Source organism: Dermacentor silvarum, chromosome 10, assembly GCF_013339745.2.
Source record: "Dermacentor silvarum isolate Dsil-2018 chromosome 10, BIME_Dsil_1.4, whole genome shotgun sequence".
NCBI lineage: Eukaryota > Metazoa > Arthropoda > Arachnida > Ixodida > Ixodidae > Dermacentor > Dermacentor silvarum.
This window is the reverse complement of record NC_051163.1, coordinates 33572536-33585944: the sequence shown is the minus strand read 5'-3', so window position 1 is coordinate 33585944 and position 13409 is coordinate 33572536. Positions and strand designations below refer to the sequence as shown.

At 47.1% G+C, this 13409-nt stretch overlaps 1 protein-coding gene across 1 annotated transcript in view; it reads left to right on the top strand.

Moving 5' to 3' along the window:
• Nucleotides 1-13409, top strand: part of LOC119431118 (nucleolar protein 6) — a 50239-nt gene that overhangs the window by 9677 nt on the left and 27153 nt on the right. The window contains exons 5-11 of the mRNA XM_037698592.2: nucleotides 1403-1571; nucleotides 3284-3412; nucleotides 4199-4365; nucleotides 7723-7843; nucleotides 9324-9484; nucleotides 10683-10798; nucleotides 13143-13317. Of these exons, the coding sequence (XP_037554520.1) occupies nucleotides 1403-1571; nucleotides 3284-3412; nucleotides 4199-4365; nucleotides 7723-7843; nucleotides 9324-9484; nucleotides 10683-10798; nucleotides 13143-13317 (1038 nt within the window). The remainder of the gene's footprint in view (nucleotides 1-1402; nucleotides 1572-3283; nucleotides 3413-4198; nucleotides 4366-7722; nucleotides 7844-9323; nucleotides 9485-10682; nucleotides 10799-13142; nucleotides 13318-13409) is intronic.

Below are 13409 nucleotides of genomic sequence, written 5' to 3'. Positions count from 1 at the left end.
GGTTAATCTTATTGTTTAGCTTGGTTCTCTCTACGGTTACATCTTTATCGTTTAGGTTTGGTTGTTACCTCTCGTTAAGTTATGGTTGCATTAAAGACTAGACATTCTTAAAGTGTAACATATTTATTGTGAAAGTCTTCATCTTGTTGTTTCTCAATTGCCACAAAGACGGCCCGATGGTCGGTGAGGCGGGTTGTCGTCCAGTGACTTGAACACGTTTAGGGTGCTATCCTCATCTGAATCCAATCGCCTGGCCGCTTCGTACTTACAACGCTCCTCGAGGCGTGCGGTTCGTTCTTCCTCAGTCTCTTCTGCGTCGTCTACACCGGGGCTTTTAATGGGTATATGAGTACGATCTATGCACGCAGTAACCCCGGGGAATCCTCCAATGGCATAGAACCTAGTCATGACTGACCTCGCTTCACTGGCGTTTGGCAGCCGAACGTACTTGGGATACAGACGTAGGCATATCAGCTGTGTCTTATCTCAAATGCATCGGCATATAAAGGGTTGCGATACACACACAAGGTCGCCACAACAGTTTGCATGGCACCCTTTCCGTAAAAACGCAGTGCGATGAAGACCTTCAGCAGAGCAGGTAGCGGCGCTTCTCTGTTGTCAGTGTTACAATACAGTTGCAGCTCTGCCAGTATGGCTGTAACAGCTCGCTTGGAAAAACGATACCGGGCTAGAAACTCCACTTCGTTGTAGTGTTCCAGTGGATACTGCCTGTCAATCACATGCCGGACTGGAGTCAACGGCGGAGGCTTGTACACAGTCCCGTAAAGAAGTTCATTTGCACTTAGAAGAAACCTTGCATAGCTTTCGAAGCTATCGTCTTTGGATAAATATCACAAGGCCGTCATTCTCGCTGCTCGCTTTTCCCAGAAAAACAGAATCACAATAGAAATGGCCCAAAGCGCAGTCTGCGGAACCAAACTGGACGTCAATACACGGCCGCTGGCTGCCGCGGCATTGGCTGCGCACGGCACCTATCCAAGCCGAGCGTACCGCGTGCAATTTCATGCGGAGGAGCATGCGCTCAGGTAGAGGAGCGCGGTTAGGAAGCATGAAGGTAGCTTGCTGGCTCCCTAAGCGCAAGGAAGCACCAAGGAGGCCCTAACTTAGTGCCACTTAGTAAGGGGCGTTCCAGAATTGACGCCAGGTCGCCTTACAGCGTGTAAGACGTCTTTAGTAAGGAAAGGAGTGTTTCAGAATCCGGGCCTTAAAATTGCCCCATGTTATATTTGGGTGTGTACTATATTCACTCTACAGGTGTTTATTGCAATCAAAATCAAAGAAAGAAATTGATTTTTTCGTTACCACGTGTTTAGATTAGAGCTCTTGATGTCAAGCTTCCTCTTATTGGGGCCATGTGGCCGCTCTCTTTCTGAATTGCCAGGAGTGCTTCGAAAAGACAGACTTCCTGAACCAGCGCTACCACGTGAAGCGGGCGCTCTACCTCGCCGTCATAGCGTCTCGTCTTAGGAAGTCGGAGCTCGTTGAAGAGATGGCGTTCAGCACTCATCGCGGAGATGTTGCGGCCCCCACATTGCTGCTGCGGCCATCAGGTAAGCCAATGTCAGTGCGGTGGTGTGTTGGGACTTAATTTTTATCACAAACGATTAAGACTTCGTTAACAATTTTCCAATTCGTCATGCCTGTGTAACCAATACAGCAAAACCTCGTCCTCCGGTCCCGGCAGGTGTATGCATTATTTAGTGCAATCATCAAACTCTCGTTAATTCGGATGTATTTGACTGCACACCGGTAAATTCGGATAACTCTTGGGAGTTCAGCGAGCGTGGAGCGCCATAAATGTGCGACACAAAAGAGCAAAAGTGGCACTAGCGTCCAATCAAAATGAAGCGGCAGAGTCCGCATCACCATAATCATATGCGGAAATCATACGCGAACGACAAGAACCGCGGAAAGCTTAGTACCTTTATAGCCCTTATTCTTGCATTTACCGCCGTGCATGACACCACATTGGCCATGTGCCGTCATAACTGCGTAGTCTCCATCCGGAATAACCTCGATATTAACCACGGTTTCTGCGCAGTGGTTACGGCAAACAGTAGTTTCATTTTAACTCAGTGCAACATATGGCTGCGCATACAGTGTCAGGAACACGACGGAAGCTGTCTAGGATGAAGACCGCTCAATGTATCGCGATGGACGGCTGATTTCTTGGCAACCAGCTCACTGGCAGAAAAATTAATCGGGATGTGCACGCATGCGGTATTGAAAACCATGTCTCAAATGAACACTTGCACCCTGACCGCGCTGCGAAGGAAGCAGTGAGGCCTTCGCCGCTACAAGCGCTGATCAGTCACGAGATGGCGAGAATCGCAGCTGCCGCATTGCTTTTGTACAAAATAGAAGCAGGATTTGCTGATTTATTCAATACATAAAAGTGTGTTGACGTAGTGAGCATTTGTTTATTGCGTTCTTGTTACCCTCAGTAATTCGACATTCAGTTAATTCAGACATTTCTGCGGTCCCCTGAAATCCAAATTAACAAGGTTTTACTGTAACAGTTATTTTTTCCACCTATGTACTCTCCTTGACCGGACAGAGGCGCAGAAGTTGTTAATTTTCTTTGACTTGGAACTGTTAAGGCATTATAAGGTTAACGTCTCATGAAAGATTAATAGTAGGTTACATTTCTGGAATACATTCGAAGCCTTTTTTACAATATTCAAGTGCCGAGAAAATACCTTGTTATTACTGGGTTACAGGAAAAAATGCAGAGGGTAGAAACGTTCGTAGATTTTATTTATTTTATTTAGTCGAGCCAACTTATAGCACTACCAGTTTTATCAATACCCGGATGTGGCAACGAGCAGCTGCTGCACCCTGAACTTTTTTGTGTTTCTATGGTAAAATAAACCGCTTACAATGATGTCCCCATGCCTCATTATTGGCTATAACAAATAAATCTGGCTACTGGATGTCTGCGCCAAAAAGGAAAGGAACGCGAAATCCAGGAAAAGAATTCGCCACACCTGAATTTTTGCCACACAGCCTGCATGGCACTCTGTCCTTGCCCCTCTCCCGTCTTCCGGCCACCTCTCCGACGTCGGTGAGAGGGCGCTGTCTCTGTGTGTCTGTTTCTTTCTACGTCCTCGTTCAGTTGCGCTTACACATTCTGTCATGTTAAAATCAGTAAAGAGACATCAGTTTCATCGTGATGGCAATGTTCCTTTCTTTTCTTGTTTGCGAGCCATCTATGCCACAATGCTTTGTTGTACCCTTGCTCTCTTCTTGAAACCTCCCACAGGCGAGGCTGGCAAACACTTTCGGGTCCGCCTGCTGCCTTACCCATGTGCGGAGCAGTTCAAGGAATCTCGGTTCGTGCCAGCACGCAGCAACCTGCGGGCGTCGTGGTTCTTCAAGGACAACTCCACTGGTGCGTGAATGCTGGTGCTGGTGCTTCTGTTCTGATCTTCAAGCTAGGCATATGTACAGTACAGTACACTCTAAAAAAAAAAGAACACACCAAGTTAGTACTCCCCTGCAGATTGCATCCAAGATATGATGTGAAGGCCTGCAGGCTACTTTTGTACCCATAGATGCATTGCCTGACACTTCACATTAGACCCTTTTTTGCCCAATCAAAATGAACTCATCTTTGAATTGACTTGTCCAGCACAAGAAAGAACACGGGCGACGGAGAAGCACACACGGACAGCACTGACCCTTAACTGAATATTTATTGAAGACGACGTAAATGCGAACGTAAATACACATGCGCAACAGTAACAGAGATAACAACAAAAAGAGAAAACACATAAGGCAACACATTATGGTTACCCCTTGTGCATGTTTTTGAAAAATTCGATCTCCATATCGCTTAAACAGCGGCTCTCACTGGGGCTTCGTGCAGTGTGCTACTAGGCTTGAAAATCAGCGATTATTTTCGAATTTTCTCTGGTGCTCCCGTAATACTGAGTGTGGATACTGCCTGCAAATTCATTCCTGCCTGTGTGGTGAAACTTTCCTTACACCTTGCGTCTCTACTATTTTGCTGGCACATTACATCTGCCAGTGAGAGAGGCAGTACAATGGCTTTAGGTCTAACAAGATATGTTCTGTATATTGTTAATTCAAATGGTTCATACCTTTTTTTTTTTTTTTTTTTTGCCTGGTAACTTGTCTGGCAAGTGACTTGTCTCCCCTCGTTCCACATTGACAGGCACGTCTGACGAGCTGCCATCACCGCAGTACAATGCCTCTGTGTTGGCCGACATGCGCATGGTGGCCAATGCAAGATTCCTCGCCGAGAAGTTAGCACAGGCCCCTGCCCTGGTAGACGCCACTCGCCTGCTGAAGGTGTGGCTAAGGAAACGTCATCTTGACCAGGTGAGATAGTTTGCTCTTTGGCTACTGTGTTTATTCGTGCAAGACCCGCCTTCGTGTAAGGCGTGCACTCCCCACTTTCATTGGTGCAGGCGCGGCATTAATTTTGAAGTCAATTTTATTGCGATAGCAATTATATGGACACTCAAAAGCAGATTTCTCAGCGGCGTCGCCGTGAGGTTCCGTATGACGTCAATGGAGATGAAATCGTCGCCGCGCGCCGAACGCTGTATGTGCGAGTGAAAGGGCGCGAGGGACGCGCGCTTTCACGGGGAGTGAACCCACGGCGGAGAACAAACGCGCGTTCTGCGCCGTGCTCCCTTAAGGGCTGCAGAAGTAGGCGTCTCTGTCCTCCTTTACAATCACCATATATGTAGAGCAAACGAGCCTTCTTACGACGCGCGAAAAGCCGTGGGGGGGGGAGGGAGGGAGGCGACGTTTAGCTGCAGCACGAAGTGCCTATTTATATAAAAACGTTGTGAGGCGAGAAGGTGGTAAAGACTTCCGAAGCTGCTCGACGAGTGTCCCGTTCTGGTGTGGTCCAAAACCTCCGAGACGCCCCCAGAGGCTCCGGCAACAGTCACCAACGATGCACGCGTTTTGTGCGAACGCGAGCAAAACGCCGACGGCGTCGACAACAGTTCTGCGTGTTGCCGATGCTGCTGCATCCCAAGTTTATACAGCTGATAAAGCTACTATCATTACTCCGTATAGCTCTCTACAAATTTGCTATCGCAATTGATTCTTCGCCTTTCGGGTGAAACTGCGACAACTTTTTTTAGGTGATTTTGAATGTACAGTCGACGTCCGATTTCCCGGACGCCCGAAATTCCGGACATGCCTGATTTCCCGGACTCATCTGTGGCACCGTCAAGTTCCCCATAGAGTCAATGTATTAAAAAGTCCGAAATTCCGGACGCTTATAGCCTTCGCCATCCGATTTCCCGGACTTTTTACTGTTAACCGCCGACCCAAAGTCACCACCCCCAAAGTCACCACCGCCGCCGCCATTTTGGTTGTTTTCATATCCTCGAACCCACCATACTCGCATCGCAGGTGTGGCCAGCAGCACCGCCGCACCGCGCCGCGGCTGCCGTAACCTCGAAACCGCACGTGTCAATCCGTTGCCAGCCGTAGCTTAGCCAAGCCAAACCTCACTGTGTTCGTTCACGTGTTGTTTTGTCAGCTCTGCCAGCTCTGTGGTCGTGTCTGCGGTTGATCGTTTGCTGCTGCGCGCTATCTTCAGTGATCATGTTTCCCGACCTTCAGCATCCACCGAGTTCCTAGCTGTTTCATGCTGCGCTTTTCGTCGAGCGGATTCGCCGTTTACAGCGATGGCACTGACTGCTCCTTCGTCTTCGTCCGCGCCTTTGAACGAACTGCCATCCGCGAACTGCCCTCCGTGGACGAACTGACGAAGTGACGAACTGCCATCCGCGGACGTTGCCTTCGACGATCTGCGCGCTGCCGGCGTGTCGATTCCAGCCGGGATAACCTTTGAGGGCTTCGCCGACGCTGACAAAGACCTCGAGCTATGTGCGGAGTTGACCGATGACGAAATCATTCGTCAAGTTACGGAGACACCGACACCGAGAACGAAGAGCCAGCTCCTACACAGCCAACGAGCTCGGAGTTGACGCGAGCACTGATGACACTGTCATCGGTGTACAGCGGCAACATGACGTTGACTGCAATTGAGGCAGACATGATCGCGGGCACGCGGACCGTGCAAAAGAAAATAAGCGACTTCTTTGCGCCCAAGTGCTGACCTATGAGCGCCGGCCACGTCGTATTTTTTTTTTTTTTTTATAAACGGCTCTTTTCAGAGTCACCTAAACGATGCATTGGCTGAATAGCAATGAGAATCTTGTACTCCGGCCGTGACCCTCTCCGTCAGCGAAAAATACCTACCAAAAAGGTGCGTTTTCACGTGCATTCGTTTTTCCGGACTGCCCGATTTTCCGGACGTTTTCGCGGTCCCTTGATTGTCCGGGAAATCGGACGTCGACTGTATTTTAATTGCTCTGTGTCATCTGCAGTGCAAAAATTCTTTACTCACCTTTGGTGCAGTCCTGTCTTGTTCTTGTTTGTGACAACTCACCTTGGAGTTGCGATGAATTACTTTGTTTACCGTACAGACTCGTGTAAGGGCCGCATCTTTTCTTTTTTCATAATTTTGACAAGGTGCGGCCCTTACACGGGACCGAACCTTTTGGTCAAATGGTGTCTGCAGACTCCGGATCCCCGGATGTACCATTGCATCAGAGGTCAACGTGCAGCTCTCGCCATCTAGTAGCGGCACGCCGAAGTATGCAGCGCACAAAACTTCGCAGATGCGCACGTGCGACATCGGGGCACCAAACGCGATTGCTTCTCCATTGGAAATGTTTTTTTCCCAATTTTTTTGTAGCCAAGTTGGGGGTGAGGCCCTTACACGAGTCTATATGGTACACTACAATTCATGCTCAGTACTGTTCTTAACTGTAATGCAGTGTTATTTTGCAATGATTCCCTAAGCAAACAAATTTACCTGTCAACATTGCCATCAGCTGCAAATAACACTTCTTTTTTTTTCCCCATGGAGCTTCCTACAAAAATTACCAGAGGGACCTCTGGCAGTAGTTGTTATGGGAGTTACTAGCATGGCAGTTCAGTGAGCATGGAAATAAATGGGCAGGGCATGGATTTGCCTAAACCTAGTCGTAACGGCCTTGTGACTTGTCAAGCTGATCATTTCTAACAAATATTGCGTTGTAAGTGCCACAATTCACAGCGATTTGTGCATGTGCCGAGAATCTGATTGCCTTATTCATATAGAAAAACAGAGGGGGTATTCTGTAAGTGTCTACCTAGTGAACTGTCCATTTGGGCTGCTGCTGCTGAAGTGTTGATTGGCTGGGCTGGGAAATGAGCGAGAATGAGGCAGGGGCACCCCCAGCCAGTCTCCTTCTCACTAGTACCCCAGTCCAGCCAATAGGCAGTGGCCGAAATTGGCAGTATCCACTAGGTGGACACTTGCAGACTACCCCCCAAGACTGCTTCGAAATTTTGTTCAATAAAGGCAGATAAAACATAGTAAACAAACCCGTAAGAACGTCTTTTAAGCCACAAGCGTGAAGATCAGACAAATCTGGGTACTCACTGTTGTTCCCATGGAAGCCGAATGATCGCGGGGCCAGATTTCCTGCTATAATAGTTTTTTTGGGGAAACCGTGCCTTTTTTTCCTTGTGCCCATTGCTCAGTCAGAGTGACGCTTGCTGCGACGAAATGCACTCGCTCATAAAGGCTCACTAAGTTTGTCCATTGTGCCTGGAGTATTACTTCGACTCATCCGAAATGATGCGTGTCCTTTCCTCCAGGGTCCTGGAGCCTTCTCAGGTTTTGAGATGACCCTGTACCTGGTTCACCTGCTGATGAAACGCCAGCTGAGCCCGATGATGAGCTCGTACCAGGCTGCGCGGTTCGTCCTGCTGACCCTTTGTAAGCTATGCTTCCTGCTTTTTTTTTTTTTTTTAATAGTGCTGGCATGTGTGCTGTTAAGAGCTTAGTGGCTGTACCTTTGCAAATCAAGTACACATGTTGTGTTTGCACAGTGCATATGTGCAGTCAGCTACAAAAGTTTACGGAGGACGGGATTTGCAATAATGCTACATTCCTGTGGAGCCTAGGCATGTACTACACTCGCGGACAACTTTCTGTGGCAATGAAGGGAAAGCTACGGAGGCAAAGCGCGCACAACCGAGAGCGCTTCTGAAAAGAATCCCGCGTTTTAATCCACGTTGGTTTAGGCTTGGGAAGAGAAAACATAAACAGCTTATTAACAACAGTTACATAAGACAGAACACACCACTGAGTGTAAAAGATTGCTTATATTGCAGTTTTGCCCTTCTGCATCTGGGGAAACGCGAAACCGTCGCACGTGGAAGCTTGCGTCGCTTCAGCGTCTGTTCCAAGCAACCAAAAGCACTGTCGAACGCTGCCGGACTACTTGGCGCGGTAACACATGTGCAGCAGCCACGCGCCCGTAGCTTTCACTTCATTGCCACAAAAAGTTGTCCGCGAGTATAGCTGCGTGTTCAGAGTTTCAGTCTGTGGTAGTTCTTGCGACCTACACAGTCATCCATTAATTAAAGAACAATTGCATTGAAATTTCACTTTTTGCACTGCCCAAAATTCCGTTGCAGTTGGTGTTTAAATTAGAAGCACCATGCTTTAATAGAGCAGACATTCTCATTTGCCGTGGAACCCATTTTTCATAAACAATCTTTATGGCCAACTGTACCTTTGCTTGCATTTGCTGTGACTGCACATTGCCATCAGTCTAGATTGGGCGCTATTACAGCAAGCACACAAGCATTTTTCTAAGCTGAACTATTAATTTACTAATTTCTACTGTTGGGTCAGATGGGGGGGGTGCAGAATGGTGCATCCTTTCGGATAAGCAGCCATTTATTGACCGTGGAATGTTTCATCTGCATTTGCTGTCACAGCAGTGACAAGATTGTACTACTTTAAGATCTCTGCTGTTTATTCTCACCAGTGCTGTGACTGTCCAACAAGCCCTTCTTATTGCATGAAATTTTAGTAAGGCACCGTCTTTCATTGGGCCTCTGTGTTGGCCGCATACGTGAAATTTTAGCTCATTTGTATATATTCACGTTAGTATGTACGGCTATAACAACTATTAACTTTAATCTAAAGGAATCACAATTTTCAGTCCCCACACCTTCACTAAGAGCGCATCTTCGTTGTCGTCGACACCCAGCTCACTTCGTTGTCCTCAGCTTCCGCAGAAGCAGCAAACCCACAACACAGCCAACTGTTATGCACGTGGCAATATTTTATATTTACCGGTCTTGATTGAAAGTTCTGGTCTCTCAGTAGGCTCGTGGTGATGGCTTGGCACTCGCAAAACGTTGATCTGGCTTATCGTTGCCATATCTGTCTTCTTACTTCATAGCCCGTTCAGACCTCACCACAGAGGACATCACGCTGTGTACTGAGCCAGTCGCCAATCAGCCCTCCCTGGAGGACTTCCGTGCGAACTATCCCCTGGTTCTCGTCGACGCTGGTGGCTTCCTCAACGTCTGTGCATCAGTGAGCACAGAAGCTTACCTCAGGGTAAGTAGCTTGCGTAGCTGTCAGCGAAATCAATAGTAGATCCAAATGGAATGCTCTGAAGGAGACAACTGGCTTTGAAATGTCAGTCAACAAATCCACAACAGTGGGAGCCTAAGCTTGCGAGATGATGACAACCTTCTACAGCGAAGCTGTATATGGCTCAGATCCGGGGTTTCGTGGCATCTGTGTATAGAAACTATCATCAGCAATGGCTCGAGCGTTCGTCGTCTTCTTCAACAGCTGGCTCGTTGGTGCCAGCACGCTGGTGCCACTGCTTGCGCGTTCGTTGTCGTCTTTTTCCACAGCTGGCTCCGTTGCCGCTCATCATTCCAGCGTAAAATTTCAATTCTGTTGTTGTAATGGGGAGGCCGCGTTTACGGGGATATGGGGCATTCATTGTCCTATGTGACGGGCACTTTTAATCACAGAGGTGATACGTGAAAGTATATGCATACCTATCGTCACGATGACAAACGATCAGGACAACAAATACGTTCGTACCTTTGTCCAAATTATGTGTCACCTCTGTGTCGTGCGCTCGTGCTGGTCACCCACCTTCACAGAGTGAAATGGCTCACGAGTTTTTCTATTATAATGCCACCTCCTAAGCCTTTTCAACTGTGACAAAAGCAGGACACCTTCTTAGCTGGCTTTCCTTGTAAATGCGGTAAGCATTTGTGAAGTTCAATGCATAACCTTACATGGCGAGCAGCTTCAGGAACCAAAGTGCAGGTTTGGCTTGGTTGTCAAGACAAAGTAACAGCAACACGGATACAGTTAGCAGCCCAGTACTTCCCTAGATCAATTGTGCGTGAATCAAGGGTTATAGAAAAGAAACTCAATTTTTTTAATGTTTAGTCATGCAGCCTAAAATTCATAACTGCTGTCTAAATTTCACCGCACAAAAACTATAAGGAACAAAGAAACAAAATTTTTTTCGAGAAGCCTGTGCTTTGTATTATTTTTAACATTGTTGTGCATGACCTTGCATGGCAAGCGGCTTCAGGAAAATGGTGGATCGAAATGCAGGTTCAGCAAGACGTGGTTTCAGCTGTTGTGTCCTTGATATGCAGCTGCTGAAAGTTGCGCAGATTCAAACATTTCTTTTAACCGTCTTAGCGTGTATTTTGGCATATTTGTTTACCAAAGAGGGCCCTAAAATTGGAAGCCTAAGTTGCTTGTGTTGGTCTGTTTGCAGGTCAAGCACGAAGCCCGTCTGGCAATCACTTTCCTCGACTCGTGTTCTGCAGACAGCTTTGAAGTGCTCTTCGTGACTCCGCTGCCCTTCGAGCGCACATTTGACTGCTTCGTGCTGTAAGTTGCAACTCTTGCCACATATTGCCTGCACAGTGGTATTATACTTCCTAAAATGCAATGCTTCGGTGAGTATAATGCACGAGGGGACTTTTTACGACTCTGCGAATTGAGAATTGACACTAAGAAACAGGAAGACAGCGGTCGGGCTTAGAGAGCAAATAGCGGTAGCCAATATATTTTTTTTTTGTTTATGTTAAGTGGGGCAAAATGGACTGGAGCAGGGCATGTTATGCATAGAGCAGATAACGTGCCGTCTATAGAGTTACAAGGTTGGTGCCGAGGGAAGAGAAATGCAGTCAATGACAGCAGTTGTAAGGAAATCGGTGCTGTGAAGAAACGGTGTTGTGATGAAATCGGAAAATTTGTAGGCGTATGAGGAAGTCGGCTGGCGTGAGGAAGGCATAATTGGAGATCAATGGGAGGAGCTGTTGTCCTGGTAATGGACACAATTTAGGCTGATGACGATCATAATAAACAAACTACCATTGTTAATAGTGCTGTATCTGTGGGCTTAGAGGTGTGCTAATATTCGAAACTTTCAAATAACAAATCGAATAGTGTCATATTTGTTTCAGTCTTCGTATCGGATAGTCACTATTGAAAAACACGAATATTTTTCTAATACTTTACAAATATTTCATATCGCACACTTTGTGCAATCATGTATTATATTGGAGCAAGAATGTCATAAATATCATCCCAGTGGACATAGTATAGACATAAAACAAGAGAGGTTACGTAGTGGAGCAGGTTGTGTCATTCAGGGAGCACGACTGTTCTGGCTAAACCGCAATCATTTGCAATCAGCAATGAGTACTTAGTATGCTAATAAATGGCTTACTCGCCTCTACTACTTAATTTGTGTTTTTAATAAACAACATTTTATAGCGTGCAATGTATGACATCAACTTGGTAACGTGAATACAGTAAAACCTCGTTAATTCGGATTTCACGGGACCGAAAGAAATTTCCGAATTAACCGAATGTCGAATTATTGAGGGTATTCAGAAAACAATAAGCAAATGCTTGATACGTCAACACACTTTTATTTAGTGAATAAATGAGCAAATCATGTTGCTATTTCGCACAAAAGCAGAGTGGAAGCTGAAATTCTCGTCATCTCGCGACTCATTGGCTCTTGCAGCGGCAATTGAGGCCTCGCGACTTGCTTCGCAGTGCGGCCGTTGCGCGCACCTTCATTTGCGACACGCTTTGCACTACCACGCGCATCCCGATTATGTTTTCGCCAGTGAGCTGATCGCCAACAGATAGTCCGTCCATCACGATGTAGACGGTGCTCTTCATCCTCAACAGCTTTGCACCGAGCAAAAACGAAACAACCGCTGCGGAGAAAACCGCGGTTGCAATTGACGCGATTATCAACGGCGACTTGACGGTGCTGAAGGCGCACGGCCGACGCACACTCTGAGTCTGAACGAAACTACCGTTCGCTACATCAACTGCGGATGAAACTGCGGTCGCTATCGATGCGATCATGGATGGCGACTACGCAGTTTTTTAGGCACGCGGCTGACCGCGTACGGAGTCAAAACAAAACTACTGATTGCCGCAACTGTTGCGGAAGAAACCGCGGCTGCTATCGACGCGATCATGGGATAGCGACTACGCAATTATGAAACCCTGCGGGCAACGTGGTGTTAACGCATGAATAAAGGCTTTAAGGGCACAAATAAGGCACGAAGCGTTCCAGCATTGCTGTCATTAACTTACGATTTCTGCTACGACTATGGTGATGCGGACTCCGCCACTTTGTTTCGGTTGGACGCTAGTGCCATTTTTGCTCTCTTACGTCGCGCATTTCCGGTGCTTCTCACTCGCCGAGCTCTGAAAGTTGTCCGAATTAACCGATTTGCGGCCAAATACGTCCGAGTTAACGAAAGTTTGATTGCATTGAAGAATGCATACGCCACCCGGGACCAGAGAACGAGTCCGAGTTATCCGAATTAACGAGGGTCGAAATAACGAGGTTTTATTGTACATTGGAATGTTGTTATGTATGATAAAAACAGCTGTTCATTTTTCAAAAAACTGTTTAAAAAGTATTAGATTTGATTCGATTTGCTCTTGGCCATATTCGATTTTTATTCAATTCATTCTCAAAATTTGGTATGCGCGCACCTCTACCGTTGATCACAGTGCAATGGGCAGTCTGTTCCTGCGATTTGCTCCTACACAGGACTGACCTGCGCACGCACCAGGACTGGTGCAAGCGCGCGTCGTGGTGACAGATCACCCATCACATCATGCTCAACGTTTTAAAAGGACTGAGATGTTCTGCACACTCACTTTTCGCTTTTTCTTTTTGTCTGACTATTAACAGGCTTAATGAGGAGGACTTGGAGTCTGCGGTTGAGGCACAGTCGCTCCGTAAGGAGCTGGCAGATTTCAGTGGCTCCAAATCAAGGCCAGTTGCCAAGGCTGTATGCCAGCTTCTTCGCAGGGGCTTCGGCACCCGAGCTGACCTGGTGTCAACGCGTATACCTACTCCGTCAGAGGTTAGTGAGCAGTTTTTATTTTGTTTTCTTATTCATTTGGTGGATTTCTGTACATTTGCAGCCTCTGCATTAATGCAGTCTATGAGACCGGA